Source organism: Apteryx rowi, unplaced genomic scaffold, assembly GCF_003343035.1.
Source record: "Apteryx rowi isolate R43461 unplaced genomic scaffold, aptRow1 scaffold_132, whole genome shotgun sequence".
In the NCBI taxonomy this organism is placed as follows: Eukaryota; Metazoa; Chordata; class Aves; order Apterygiformes; family Apterygidae; genus Apteryx; species Apteryx rowi.
Window position 1 is genome coordinate 539,068 of NW_020447553.1, and position 15,429 is coordinate 554,496.

The following is a 15,429-nucleotide window of genomic DNA, read 5'->3' on the forward strand; positions in this document are numbered from 1 at the left end:
TCCTCCTCCAAGTTTCTCGGCGACGTCTCAGCAGCTCGGCTAAGGGAAACTCAGCGCTTTCGGCTCYCCCCTTCTCCGCCTCCGGCCTCCTTCGCCCCCCTCCCCGACGGCGGCCCTCRAAAAACAAACACGCCAACCCACCCCAAAGTCTTTGTTCTTCCAAAAAGCGAAAAGCGAAACGTTCAAATAAACCCGGACGGAGGCTCTCTCCGCGCGCAGGGCTGCGTGTGTGTGTGCGTGCGTGCCCGTCTCGCTCGCGCTCCTCTTCCGAGACGGCTCGCGCGGCTTGTAAAACTTTGAGGCATGTGACTCCGCTCCCAGCCTCCTTTGGCAGCGTGACAAGAACCGCTCCGGTGGATCGGAGAGAGCGGGCGGCTTTTAAGGAAGAAACTCAATTCAGAGAGATTAAGGAATTACGGCGTTTTTTTTTTTTTTTTTAATCGAGGGACCACGCAGACCGGGCGGCGGGCGGCCGCCGGGAGGGAAGGAGCAGCGTCAAGCAGCGGCGGCCCGGCCGCGGCGGCAGCAGAGGGGGGAGAGGAGTTGAATCAGGAGCGGGAGAGACTTATTTAACGATTCCCGGCTCATCGTACTTCCCTCCTCCCCCCCCGTGGGCCGTGGCGGTGGCGGAGGGGGGCCGCAGCACCCTGTGAGCGGCAGCCCGGGAGCCGGGACGGCCCCTGGGCCGGCACCGCGTGCAGGTAGCAGCGCCTTCGCTGGCGCCGCGGCCCGGCAGTCCAGCTCGTCCCCCTACGGCCTTCTCGCGGCTTCCCACGCCGCCGCCGCCGCCGCTGGGGGCTCGCGGCCCTCAGCAGCCGCCGCTGCACGCTGGGCTGGGGGGGGACACACGTCTCGAGTGCTGGGGCCTGGCGCCACGGAGCTCCCGCCCCATCAAACCCCTCTGGAGCCAGGTAACCTTCCKGCTCCGGAGGTTTTTTCCTAACGTCCCACTGCAATCTCTGTCGGTGCAATTCGCGACCTTTGTTCTGCAAACCTGAAGACTTAAATTGCGCCATCAGCCCAAAGCGCTGCGCTCACGGGAGCGCGGAGGTGGGAAGGGGCGTGCGAAGGCCAGGCAGTGCCGGCTTCGGGCCCTGCCGGCCGAGTTCGAGCATCGCCGAGGCCGGAGATGCCCCCTCCTCTGTCCCAGGGCTGCACTACGCTCATGGGGAAGAATGACCAGCTGTAACATTTTTTTTTCCCCTTATTTCCAGCTGAAATTTCCCGTGTTGCAGCCTGTGCCCATTGCCCCCCAGCCCTTCGCCATGCACCTCTGACGAGATCTGGCTCCGTCTCCTCTACAACCTCCCGCTTTGGGCGAAGGCTCTCCTGGAGGCCAGGATCACCCCGCTCCCCTCCGTTACCGCGCCACGGAGGACGGAGCCGTGCTAAAACAGGGGAACGGACCCGGTGCCACCGCGCCAGCCTGCCCGGCCGGAGCGGAGGCTGCGCCTGGGTCCAGTCCAAGTCCCCACCCTGAGTGTTTCCCGGCAGGAGAGAGCAGAACCAGTCGGCTCCACCTCTCCGTCGGCAGGATCGACGCCGAGAGGGTTATTTTTTAATTATTGGCCTACGTGGAGCTCTCCACTGCCGGAGAACAGAGCAAACAGTCTTATCAAGGGCAGCCGTGCCGCGGGGACACTTCCTCGTGCGCGGCCGCAAGACGGGGGCCCCCACCGCTGCCGGGGTTGGCAAAGGCTGGCGGGGGAACCGCGGCCCACGGCCTTCCTCGCTGCTCCCGGCGACCAGATACCCGGGTGAGAGGCACCGTAGAGCCATTTGGGGAGGTTTGCCTGGCTGGCTCCCTCCCAGCTCTGCAGAGAGGAAAGCTGCAGGGCTGGATGCGAATTCGGTCTTAGCCGAAGGGTCTTTAGCGGGATGGCTCTGAAGGGGGTGAAGGAAGGAGGACGAGACGATTGCAGTCGGTCTGAGCTCAGTTGTTTTCAGGTCGCCAGCAGCTCACCGCTGCCCAAAGCCTGCAAGGGTTGAAGCACCCTGAAGAGCCACCCGGGAGCCTGCGGGACTGGGGCCCAAGCTTGGCTCGGGGAACCGGCATCCACGCTAGCCAGATCACAGCAATCAACCCTTCTGTGAGCCGGGCGCCAGCGTGGAGCAGGATCAGCTGGATCAAACCGCCCAGGCCCCAAGGAAAGCGAGGGCAGCTTTGACCTCAGTTTCCCTCTCCCGTCGGCAGCTGCCATCCCTGCCTCTCCTGTTTGCCCGGCAGCTGGGAGCAGTCCAGGCCAAAGTCCTGGCAATCTCCGTTTTCCACTAAGGATTGATAAACACCGCGCGGGCACGGAAAGGCAGCAATCTCCGCCCATCGGATTTTCATGCAGGCGAGAGTCAATATTTAAACACAGGTTTGTTTCCTTGCTAGATAGGGAAGAGACGTAGGGGTCTGAGCTGCCTGGCTCTGTCCCAGGCGCTGGCCCCACACCGCTCTCCTGTCTAAACCAACCACACATTTCAGCCCGGATGCCCCTTCCTGCGGGAACGGGACCCCCGTCTCCCCTCAGCTGTGCTACACGAGCATCAGATGCAGGGCAGGGCACCCGCTAACGAGCTGACGAGGCCCCAGCACCCACTGGGCAGCAATTTAAGAGCAGTGTAGCAGCCCAGTTAGGGCTTGGGCTGTTTCCTAGCCAGCTCCTGGTGTAGGCACTGTGCCTTGTAGCAGGTCACCTTGACTGAGGCAAGGGGTAAGAAGAACCCAAGCTAGAAAGTAGGAAGAGGTAAGAAACTATTTAACTGTCCCACTAATACCAACCCCTGCTTTGAGCTAATGCTGAGGTTGGGCATCACCTTGTGCATGTTACTTGCAGGCCTTTGAAACCCAGTTTAGTTATGTTTAAATTGACCAAAAGTTATATTTAATAGTTGTTTCCAGCAAAGCTTGTGGGCCTGAGGAAACCCGGCTGAAATTGGAGGTAGAATGCTTGCTTTGGTGCAGATTTAGGTGAAATGGTTAGAGGAAAAGCAATAGCATCTTCCACTGAAGTGGCTGCAGCCAGGCTGCATGGGGGAGCTAAGAGGCTTTCAGGTGTGTGAGCAGCAGAAAGTGGTCTTAATTTTGAGGATTGAGGGATGGTTTTCATGAGTGGGTGCTGTGATCTGTGAGATACAGAATTGGCTATTGAGAGGCAAGAAAGCAGCTACTGACATTAAAAGGCAGGTGCCCATGTGTGGGGCTAGGATCTGGTGAGGTGAGGATGGGGTCTGTGCCTGGGACAGGGAGCTTGATCCCCCTTCCCAAACACTTCATCTGAGCAGCTGGGCACTGACAGCAGCAAAGGGTCTGTATCCCTTCCAACCTCCAGCTATCCTTGTCACCCAAACAAGCATCTAGCTCCTCAGACTGACCATGGGCTGCAAAAGCTTCCTCTGACACCCCTAAAGCATGTTGATAAAGGCAATGGCTTCCTGGCCATCTTCCCAGTCCCACAACCTGCTGCTTCTCCTCTAGCCAGCTTTTGGGAGAGGCTGTCACCTTGCTTGGGGTCTGTGTGGCCCCTTTTCCAGGCTGGCTCCCACCAGAGCAGCTCTGTTGGCTGCTGTTCTTGCAAACATATAAAATACCTTTTTTTTCCAATTCAAACTGGACTGGCTTTTGCTGCCTTTAAAGGTGAAACCTGTGTGTAAGTGGAGTTTCAAGCAGCCACCTCCACACTCAGTCTAGACGCACCCARTGCGGCTTGCTCAGCCTAAAACCCATGCTGCTAATCGTGGATGGAGCAACAGGGCTGCAGAGGAAGAGCAGAAGGGATCTTGGTTTGCAACAACCATTTTAGCCCCCCTTTGGGGAAGAAATGGATTGCCTGCCTTAAACCAAAACCTTCCCTGAGCAAGGAGAGCTGTTATCCAGCAGAAATGAACATCTTTAAAAAGGAAACACCCAAGAGAAGTTTTTATAGCTGTATTTCAGAGCACAGTTAAATCCTCTTTGACATAATCTCTCATGTTACAGAACAGGACCATGCATTATTTTACTTGTGTGACTGTAACATAAGCTGTACTGGAGGAAGGCTGAGGGGAAGGAAGGAAGGAGTGGACTGACTGCATGTCACTGAAGGGAGCTGGGCTCGGGACTGCTGGTCCCAGCATGTGCAAACCCTGTCAACTGTGTCCCCCAGGCCCTGGCCTGGAGGTGCAGATCAAGCCCATCTGGTGGAGTAAAGCCCCTGTGCAACAGCAGGTCCCCGAAGGACACACATGGGATGTGACCCCAGCTACCTCTCAAATCCCTGCAGGTATTGAGAACTGAAGTCACCCAGGGCACAGGAGAAACACCTGGGAAATGCCCTGGGGCTGCTGGTCAGGACATCAGTGTGTGTTAGCAGCATGTGGGAACCTGCTCCTGGCCCCCAAAAGCTCTTCCCAGGTCCTGTGGCAGGGAAGTGCAGCAACATGCTGAACTGGATGCAAAAGACTGCTTCGTAGAGTAAGAGGGGAACCAAAATGGGGGAAGTCTGCCTGGCTGCAGTAACAGCACAGGCTGGTGCAAAAAATGCTCTCTGGGGAGATGAGGACAAATCCTGCCCTGCTGTTGCAGGTGGGCTCTGCTATGCAAAGGCCCAACTGTGTCTGAGCATCTTCAAGTACTTGCATGTGTGAAGAGACCTTGATGTCTCAAGTCTTTGGCCAGCTAAAGGTCTATTCCTTTACTCCAGACAGTAACACACCTAATGTCCGTATTGCAAGGTGAGCCCTTGTTTCCTGCCTATCAGCAGGAAAATACCATGCAGCAGCCCAGCACAGTATTGCACAGCTCCTTGTCCATCAGGTGAAGCGGTGATGCTCAGACCTGCCTCACCCTTAGGGATGTTTACACCCTGCTTGTCTGGGTTATACCCAGCAGGACTGAGCACCATTGGTTATATCTTAAATACAGCTGATCCCACTGAACCAGACTACTGCAAAAGGCTTTCCCAGAGCAGTTACTGTGTGCAGAGCACATCCTCCCTGAGTGCTGCCTTCATTTTTGTTCAAGTCCCAACACTGCTCTGGAGACAAATTTTATCTGCCTCTTTGGGATGCTGTTTCCCTTATCTGTTTCAATATCATTATTTCCCTTTCATGCCCATAGGAGGTGATGCTTTCCCTAGTGCTCAGGTGCTCACAAAACCTCTAGATATGGGTCCCAGGGTTGATCTTGCCTAGAATGAGCTACCAGTCACCCATACGTGCTTACCCAGAAGGGATGAGATGGGAGATGTGTTAGCGTGGCTTTCCCAGCAAGGCAACCTTGGATCTTTTGCCTCTTCTCAGCTTGGGCAGAATGAAGCAGTCTTTTGTTCCTGCACTGGGTCTCAGCAAATGCCTCTGGGGCTGGTTTCTTTAGTACCTGGGCATTTTCCACTTTAAAACAAGCTGCTCCAGTAACTCCAGACCAACAGCCTGGACCAAAGGGCCAACTCCCTTCTGCTTTCTCTGCTACACATCACAGTCGAGTTAGCTGTGAAGAAGGGGCTTTGGCCCAGCTGGAGTCTGAAGCCAGCTCTCTGCAGGCCAGTTTATCACTGGCCTTGCTGGAGAGGAGGTGGCTTGTTCTGGCACTGTGGACTTGGGATTGAAAAGAAACATGTATATATCAAAACAAGCTTAGGGTTTCTTGAGGAGTCCGAGTTCATCACCTCTCCCCATGAGCCGGGGGAGTTAATCGATGGGGAAGCAGGCCGCTCGCACAGGCGCTCTGCGGAAGAGCAGGCTGGAGCCGCGGAACAACTGGCCCTGAGGAAGAAGAGCAGGCAGTTTAAGGGAGCCGAGCTGTGACCTGTCCCCTGCACCAGGACTGCCAAGGGCAGTGGTGGCTGCTGGATGCTGGAATGGGGAATTGCCAGAGCTGAAGCTGTTCTAGTGGGGCCAGGCTTGTGGCTGCTCTCTGCAGAGGAGCAGAGATGTCTCTGCTGTGTGCAATGCATCTGCAAATGGGCTGGGAACTGCAAACTGCAGGTAACTCCTCAGGCCTGCAGAAGGGGACATCTAACAGGCACATCGGTACCACCATGCCTTGTACCAGGCCATACAAATGCCATAACTGGAGGGGCAGAAACCGGTTAGGGATCACATCAAGGATGCAGCGCAGATGCTGCTTGGGCGGTGCTGAAGCCCTCAGGAAGGAGCAGTGCTGCTGGAGGAAGCCCCATGAGCAGCGCACGTACTGCACTCCCTCACCTGAGCCCTGAGGTACCTCCAGCAGTGGATCCAGGATGTAAAGGCAGGAGCGTAGGGAGGGAGACCAGCGCGCAACCTGCATGGCAATGAGAGACAGCTGAGACAGCGTCTGTGCAGAAGTCACATTATCCAGGCCAAGAGGTAACACAAGAGCAATGATAAGTGTAAGTGGGGACACAGAAATAGTGTCCGTGCTGGGCTGGAGGCCAAACGACTGGCTCGTTATTTACACTGCAACAGATCATGTAATTTAATTACCCCTGGAGTGTACAAACAAGTAGTGTTACCTGGATACATTAAGAGTCCAGCACTATATGCTACATCTACACCTTTGAGGACAAGCAGACATCGAGGCAATGTTGCACTGAGGTGCAACAGTCTCCTTCCCATAAACACGAACACAAGAAGAGGAGCAGGCAGGAGTGGGATTGGGAAAGCAAGCCGGGCCAAAGGAGGCATCCCTGCTTCGGTCAGCTCCCTCCCAGGTCTCCCCTTGCTCTTGCAGCTGCATTAAGAGTTTTGCTTTCCCTTGTGCTGCTCCCCTGAGCTGCTACAGTCCTTCTGATCCCTTCTGCTTCTGGTCTAGCTGAGAGCAGACTGTACCACCACAACTCTCCCTGTTCCTCTTCGCTTAAGCTTTTATCCTGCCCTTGTCTGATCTAAAATTATAAGCAACCTGGGACAGGAAACGAGCTGGCTCTGCAAGGTGCCATATAGTTTATGGTTCTGTATGAAAGCTTTATGATCGTTAGCAAAGGATTCGGACAACAAGGGGGTGGAAGAAAGGAACAAAAACGTTAGATCTCAGCGTGACCAACGTACCCACAGTTGTTCACTGCCATGAGATCTCCCACAAGAAGGAAGGGGTACGTCAGCATACTCACAGCAATCTGAAAGCAAAGAAAACTGGTAGCGTCTCTCCAGTGTCCATCGTGTCAAACACTAGCTACTGCTGTTCTAGCTTTTGCACATTAGCAAAGTTATCCCAATCTCTGGATAAAAAGCACAAGCTTCAAATGCTACAGCCTTTGCCCCAGACTCTCACACCACAGACAGGGGCAGGAAGAGGTGGAAATGATGTTGTCTACATACCCCCATCACGAACTTCGTGTAGCTCCGGATCACCGATGCCTGGCTGAACTGGAAAGACAGAAATCAAAGGGACTGTGGAGGAGGTGGCTGAGAGCAGGCTGTCACGGTCATTGCATGACAACCCTCTGAGAGCCTGAGATGATGGGGTTTGAGGCAGGGGACCAAGGCAGAAAGCCCAATGTCTGTGTGTTAGATTAGCCCCTGCTTCCCATTAGCGCCTTACGACAGTGGATGCTTGGCATGGAGCCCCCAAACCCTCCATCGGGCCCTTGCACTCACGTTATCATCCACCGCGTATGTGTTGATGAAGTGAGCCAAGAGGTTGCAGCACCAGAGGAAGATGACATCCCCCAGGATGTGAGGAACTAAACCACTAAAATGATTAAAAAAAAAGAGAGGGGGGGGAAAAAAAGACATAAGGTGCAGAAGGGTCCCAGTGCTGCCTCTGGATGTGCTGAGCCCTCCCCTTCTCTGCCAGCACAGAGGAACCCTACTGCCCCAAAAGGCACCTGCCCCCAAGAGGCATCTTTATTTTGGGAGGCAACTGATGAGAGAAGGGAAGATGCCATCGAGTGAGAGGTGGCAAGGGAAGAGCGCTCCAAATATGGTCAAATGCATATGGCCAGGAAAGGATGCCTGCAAGTGCTACCGACTGCTCTGGCTGGGGGATGCTCTGGTTTTGGGTCTGTCATTAGGGGCAGGGCTCAACCAGGTCCCCTTGTTCTCCAAGTCCTTTCTCGGCTCAACTCCCATTTTGAAACCCCAGCAAGACACAGACAAAATGGGTTTCTGTTAAGGTTGTTTTCCCCAACTGTTACAGATGCCCTTCTGGATGCAGAATGAGGAATACACCTCTTGGGGGACTCTGTCCCCCTTTAACCTCAGGGGAGATGGGGAACTGCCCTCCCCAGCTCAGGCTCAGGGATCAGGGCCTGCAGGCCTCTCCAGGCTCTCAGGATGTCCCCAGCGGCGCAGCATCCCAGCCTGCGGGCGCAGCTTGGCACGATGCTCTCAGCTGGGCTCCATCCCCTGGTCCAGATTTAAGTTTTTTCTCCCTCTTTGGGTGTTTTAGAAATCAAAATGGGAGAGGTGGTTCCTACAAAGCCTGCTCTAGTGCAAAGATGGATTAGCTGCAGGCAGTGCTCTGGTCCCTCCAGTGTCACAGTCCCCAAATCTGGACTCAGTCCCTGCTGCCTCTGCTTTCACCTCTCACTGGTGGCTTTGTAAGTAAAACTTCACCCATCTGATACAGAATTGGATCATTTGTTCTATTTGCAATACGGATCACATCCCTCCATCCTTAGTCATCAAAGTAATGATGTTTGGCCTGCAGTTAAGGGATAACTGGAGATCAGTGGTCTAAGAGAGCCTCAAAAGGTGACCGAGAAAATCAAATTCATTTGTGCTACAGCTCTCAAGCCTGGTGAGATGTTCAAGGAGATGTGGACTAGGAAAAACATTTTTAAAAGATGACAAATCATTAAAAGCTCAAAAGCCAGAGCAACAGATGAGGAAGCCTGCATGATGTACAGTGACACAACCCATCTACTTCTATAACCCAGCAGAAGAAACACCAGTGCTGGAGGACTGGGACAAGCCATCTTTGAGCTATGTGTGACAGTTTAAGTGTCCATTTCAGAGCCCTGCAACCACCTTTCTGTCCTGCTGGCAGGCAGGAGGCTGCTGCAGATACGAGGGGAAGTGAGATATAGACTTCAGGGAGCATAACTCCAAAGCATTTCAGGGGACGGATTTATCTCTAGCCAGGCACACACCCAGAGTGAGCGTGTGCTGCTGATAATGCTGCGTACAGGTTATAAGGACATGAGAAATAAGTGAACTTCAATGATTTTTAAGGGAGTGGATATGTTTGGATTGCACTGGGAGGGCTGAGAGCAGAAAGGCAGCAGTTTGCTCCTACAGATGCAGTTTGCATTCCCTCCGTGGCAATGTGACTTCCTAGCGGAGCTGCAGAGCGCATATAACTTCAGAGCCCTCCTGAGACATTTTGGGTTGTGTTAAAGCCTTTCCTATGAACTATTAAGTTTAATTAGGCTACCAACAGTGTTTATTTTATGTGGGGGAAGGGAACACGGCCGGCTCCTTTCACAAGCCGTTTCCTAGCACGGTGCCCAGACGGGAGGAGAGGGGAGCGTCGGCGAGGGCTGATGGGCAGTGCGCTCCAGCCATGCCGTGGGCGCAGGGAACATCGACCCCAGTACTCAGGAGAGGAGGGATCTGTGTTTAACGGAGGCAATTTGGGGCTGTGGAGCCCAGAGCTTGGCAGAGCAGCTGCAGGGCTGCGAGAGGAAGATCTGGTGACACTTGGCCAATGTGGTCTCTGCAGACCCCTGGACTTTCTCTCCGGGGAAAGAGGGAGCAAAGACCCCCTGCGATTGCTCTCCTCTTCCCAATGTGTTCACATTTCATGTGAAGGCCCAGATTCCCCATCTCTGATTCCAGAGCAAAATGCATCTGGCCCGAAAGCCCTTCCTGGAATTTCGGAGCTGGCTTTACTATTATTGATGTAATAAAATGAGTTACCTACCCGCTGGGAGCAGAGGCAGCAGGTGGCTCCGTTTTATATAGATGTGAAAAAAGGCAAGAAGTGCTAATGAAGGGTTGAAGTAAAAATGTATCCGCTAGACTTCTGCTTTAGCAATGCCGCCAATTTGCCATGCTTTCTAACTGGGCAGAAGCTCCTTTGAGCTCTGCACAGGCCGGTTCAGGCAGCGACACATCACGTGCTCCCAACGCACGGGCAAACCTGCTGCCAGCGTGAACCACCTGCTAATTACAAGCGCCCGTAGTGCTCTAAAGAGGCATGTGTTTCTTATCCAGGCCCTGGCTTTTATTTCAACAAGGGACCTTGTTGTTGCACTTGCTCTTTGTGCCTGTTGCACAAACAAGTGCTTTAAATGCCCTGTGCTGAAACACAAAGAAGCRCCAAGGGAAAAAGGTATGAGGGGGAAAAAAAAAAAGGGATTTCCCTGGGCTCTTTTGAAGATATGATCTGGCCCTTCCCTTCGGCCAAACCTACTGGTAGAGCTGGAGCTCTCTCAAAGGCACAGATTTAATCTCTGCTCATCGGAGCGATGTGAGAGTCCCATGGACAAACAAGATTTCAGATAGGAGGGAAGCCGAGCATAACTCCTTTCGATGCAGTTTGCAGAGCAACTGGGAGAGCCATCAGCACCTTCCAATTACAGGAGAAAGTATTTAAACAAGAACTCACGTACACGAAGAATCCCAGGATCCCTTCTTCCTTAAATATCCTGCCAATGGAGCTGAACACACCGCTGTCAAGAAAGAAGAAGCGCTATAACCAAGCAGAGTTATAGCTCAGTCTGCCTCTCTCCCGCACAGCTTCACATGCACTCTGCAGCATGCAGCCACAGCAGCGTCCCCCCACAGCGTCCCCAGTTCCGTCACTGTGCCACCAATGCAGCTGGGCAGCACCGTTTTCCTCCTCAACCCACCAAGGAGGGTCACGTCTGCAGTTTGCCAACCTGCAATAAATCCTGGGCTGACGCTCAACTTACAACTGCGTTTAATAGCTGAGGCTAGAAGAGTTTGCAGATGCACATGCCCCCAGCATGGCATGTAACATGCTTTGACTAGGCTGATYCTCAGCAGAGGAACCCTGTCCTGCTTTTGGGAGCTCGTGCTGGGAGTTGTGGGTTAGCCGCAGTTGTCTAGCGTGCTTTCAGGTGGCTGCGTGCGCAGTTTCACCCTGCAGAGAGGCACTGTCATCATGGGAGCTCAGGTACTACCGAAAAAGGATTATAGAAAACATGCGGATCTGCACAGCCACAGCAATGCTTTGCGTTACCCGGGCCGCCCTACTCTGCCTCCTTGCTGACTTCGCTTTCTAATAACAGCTAATGCAAAAAGGCAGGCAATCCACTGTGTAGTGAGCAAGGTGCATTACAGCCACGAGAAAACCCACTGGAATGAGGCTGAATTAACAGGTATGCCAGGGCACAGAGAGACCCCAGCCTTCCCACCTTCCTTCACTGTGCAGTCATTCACTCTCTAGCCACAGCTCAGATTTGCTTTTTGGTCTCCCAAACCTCCTGGGTCACTGTATCCCCCATCATCTGGGAGCCTCTGGCATGCCTGACTCCAGGACTTGTGCTTCTGCGCACCCAAAACCTTCAAGCTGCAGCCATTCACCTGTATTTGACTTCCCGGCCTATGAACTGGACCATGCAGCGCATAGAGATCACTAGGAGGAAAGAAACACAGCATTGACAACCCAAAAGTGATCAAACTTGATTTGTTTCTGATGGATGTGAAGGGAAATCCAAGCTGACCCTTCCGCCCTCCCTTCCCTCAACTCGGATCACCTCTAGCTCCTCTCAGTTGTCCTCATCATCACAAGATTCATTAGAAACCGTCTCTCTCCCCTGATCTGAAAGTGAAGGGAGGATTTCCTGGCCCCAGCCCCAGCGGGATCTCTAGGATGAGCTCTCAGATGAATGGGAAGAGATTGCCTCGATGCTCGGTTGGGTTAGTTCCTGACAGCCATGCTGACCATTAGGCTTCCCAAGTGACCGCTCCGGACCCGCATCCATTCTGCAGGTTCATACGGAGCCATTTCCCATAGAGTGGAAAAAAYGCATCAAGTAAAGGGGGTTTAGGGGCAATGCTCGGTCTGGAGCAGGCTGCCAAGTGGAGGAGTAGGACTCACCGTGCAGGGGATGTGAGACAACCCGGGACGCGCACTGCATCATCATCTCATGAGATGTCTGCGAAGGGGAGAAAAAGCCACACACCTGCATGAAAAACTGCGCAGCTCCATCCGCACAGGTCAGGTCCTGTTCCCTTTTTGTAGGGAAACCAGTCCCAGACCTCTTTGGAAATCTGTTGTTAGTGGTAAACCTCCCACTGCTATTTCTATGAAATATTTTATAGCTGATCCCAGAGTGGCTACTAAGTACCAGGGCCTGTACCCACAGAGTTTCTTTCCAAGTAATTTCACCCACAACCTGCTGTTTTAGCATCCTCTGATCTGTAGGTACATCCTCAGTGTGAACTCCCCCGACCACTTGTTAACATGTAATATTAACAGAAGATGTTCTCCAACCCATGCCCAGACGCATTCCACATCTCTCACCTCTTTCACTACCTTCCTAAGGGAAGTCTTCACATCATCCTTGTTAGAAACATGCTCCATGTCCTCCAGTGGAAAGGCCTGAGCAGGGAGAGAAGAACCATATGGACAAAACTGACAGAGATGCTGACCCACAAACTCTCGGGGTCTGAGGACAGGAGGAAATGATGAGCGGCCTGTGCTCTAGACCAGAGGAGAAGGAAAACAGGCAAGAAGGAAGACGGAAAGGAAGGATGGAAAGTAACAGAGAGGAAGAGATGGGTCACGAGACTACTTACGAAGGATAAAAGGCAAGCAATTGGCCAAATTAAAATAAGATTATTTAGAAAATAAGTTCTGGGGATATGGGCACTGTTCTTCTGTCCTGGAAGAACTACTCAGAGCTGTTAGTGGTGGAGAGAAACCGGTGCTTTAATCTTCCCCCTGCAGCCGTGGCTGGGAGCGAACACATGCAGGCTCCTTAGCTCTGCTGCAGTAACACCAGCCGACCCTGCGGGCTGATTTATGGAGAGAGAAGCTGACCTTTACCTTCTTCACGCTCCCCCTGGTGATGGTGGATAAAGTGCTTGAGATGAGCCGAGGAGTAAGACCGCGGAAGAGGCCTTTTTTCCCATCCACTTCCACAATGTGTCTGGCTGGGTAAGAAAACACCAGGCTGCTGTCAGTCAGGAATCGGCCGACCTGCAGCGAGCACCCTGAACGCCTCCGGCGCTCGGCCGAAACTGCACCAGGGATGGCAATGGCTCTGCAGTACCCCCGTAAGTGATTTATTAGAAAAGCTCTATTTCAGATAAGATACAATAGATCTTTAAGTATTCCATCATATCTGTCTAAACTGGGAGGATAACTCCAGATTTTGGGGCTAATTCTAGTCTTTTGATTATGTTCTGCCTACCTGAAAGGGCTACGAGGTGCTTTGAACTGAACTAAGGCAGGGAGGGATAATCTCCCACGTGTTGCAAGGCGTCACCTCCTCCCTCTGCCCTGGTGTCGGGGTTAATGTGTATCTGACAAACCCAGGTTCAATTCCTGCCCTGCTCCCTTCTCCCAGATGGTGGACAAGTTACCTAATGTCTCCAGCCCCCAAAAAACCAACAGATCCAACTTATCCCTGGTGTAACAGGGTGGAATACAACCTGCTACGGGATGTGCAGGTACTGATGCTCCTGCCCCGTGCTGTAAATCTATTTGGAAAACGCATTTTCTTCTAACAGAGCACTGCCAGAGCACTTCCAGCCCTAGAAGCCCTAGGACAGGTTTATGGTGCTTTTGTACTGCTCCTGCACCAGGTCCCCCTGTCCTTCAGGTACTGCTGTCCGATTTTGGGATTGGCCCAACTCTGCTCTCAGGGCTACATGCTCCCCTTCCCCTACAAACAGGCACTACAAACTTTCTGTGAAAAAGGGAAAGCAATGCCCAAAGCCACACAGTGTTCACCCACCTCTCCCATGCTGCTCCACCCGCAAAGAGAGAAAAATAACACTTTTTTTTCCTTCTAAATATATTACCTTCCCTTTTTCTTGGTATTTCTGTCCCTTTAGGGCTCCATCTACAATACAAATGAGCAGGGCAGGAGGCCAAGTTATTGCAGGACTGTTTTGTAGTGAAGAAAGGAACTTAACCATCTCTTATGCATGCAAAACCCTCCACCGACAAACCTACATCGTACAAACCCCTGCTGTGTCCTCAGCTACGGCGCAAACCAGAGCGCTGCCAAAACAGAGCCGAGAGCTGGCTCACCCTGAGCATGAGCCTCCTCCCGTTACAGTCTCTGCCCCTCAGTGAATCAGCTCTTGCCCAAACATCAGCCCCAGCTGAGGAACGCGCTTCCCATTTGGCAGCAACACAAGAGACCAGCCAAGACCTTTAACTGCCACTCCCTGATGCCAGGATATGTGCTGAAAGTAGAGAGCTCTGCAGAGCATCTTCTCCGTGGTCCATCCACCCTATGGCAGCCAAAGCTGCACTGCAGAGCCGCTGAAGTGCAACGGGCCATGGGAAGAAGGTCCAGCGCCTGGGCCAACACCTTCTTTTTCCCTCCTTGCAACAAGAGGTACATAAATCTGATGGCTTTTCAATTAGWTGTAGCATTTTATGTCTCCTCTGAACTTCAGGCTGAGTGCAGGGATGCCACCGGCAAGGAGATGTGGGAGCGCTGCTAATGTTTGGCTTGCACAGGCACTGGCCTGTGCCGGGTCCAACACTGCACTGGGTCTACCTGGGCTCCTAGCAAGCAGCTCCCACCCCTGTTTTCATCCCGTTTTCGGGTCACGGCCTTGCGCTGGCAGGAAGAAAAGCTCACCGTAAGTGAAGAAGCCAGGCAGGTACAGTACTTTTCTTCCCAGAACATTTCTTCCAACAGTTGGAGGTAGTGGCTCGTGCCCGACCTTCAAGAGAAACCCCGTCAGTCCGTCCCTGCCACTATCCCCACATTCCCAATCTGCCGGTCCCACGGCTTCGATCRCGTCTCCGTGAGCTGCCGAAGGGCCGCGTCCCTCCCACGAGGCTCGGACGCAAGCTGAGGGTCCCTCTTGCCCCCATTACACAGGGCATCCTCGTCACCYGTTATATTAGGGGGTCCCCATCCCCCCTTTACAGAGGGGTCCCCATTGCATAGGAGACCTCATTCCCCCTTTTATAGGGGCCCCCCCGTTATAAAGTGGTCCTGATTATACAGGGTGTGCTCATTGCCCTGTTACATAAAGAGGTCCCAACTGCCCCACTATATAGAGGGTCCCCCTTATATAGGGGTCTCCATCCCCCATTATTTAGGGGTCCTCACTGTAGAGGGTGTCCCTAACCCCCCCCCATATACAGGGGTCCCAACTGCATAGGGCTCCTCACCCCCTCCTTATATAGGGGATCCCCATGCCCTATATTGGGGTCCCCAATGTACAGGGTGTCTTCATCCCCCATGATCTGGGGGGGGCCCTATACTCCCTTTATATAGGGGTCCCCATTGCATAGAGGTCCTCTCCCCCCGAATATAGGGGTCCCCCTCCCTCCAGCTAATAGGGGTCCCCACTATACAGGATGGCCTCATCCCC

General features: G+C 53.3%; 1 protein-coding gene across 3 annotated transcripts; it reads right to left on the reverse strand.

The window, feature by feature from the left end:
- Positions 1-3,901: 3,901 nt before the first annotated feature.
- On the reverse strand, positions 3,902-14,729 carry MTCH1 (mitochondrial carrier 1). 3 transcript variants are annotated; one of them, XM_026056650.1, is made up of 11 exons: positions 14,685-14,729; positions 12,911-13,013; positions 12,386-12,463; positions 11,960-12,017; positions 11,443-11,494; positions 10,506-10,565; positions 7,546-7,639; positions 7,267-7,314; positions 7,059-7,064; positions 6,175-6,250; positions 3,902-5,730 (listed from the first exon to the last, which is right to left on the reverse strand). In XM_026056650.1, exons 3-11 carry the CDS (start codon positions 12,443-12,445, stop codon positions 5,630-5,632), a joined length of 555 nt encoding a protein of 184 aa, XP_025912435.1. In that variant the 5' UTR covers positions 12,446-12,463; positions 12,911-13,013; positions 14,685-14,729; the 3' UTR covers positions 3,902-5,629. The 3 variants fall into 3 exon arrangements, with proteins under 3 accessions (XP_025912435.1, XP_025912434.1, XP_025912433.1); XM_026056649.1 differs by having other exon boundaries at positions 6,997-7,064; XM_026056648.1 differs by having other exon boundaries at positions 5,645-6,250.
- Positions 14,730-15,429: the final 700 nt, after the last annotated feature.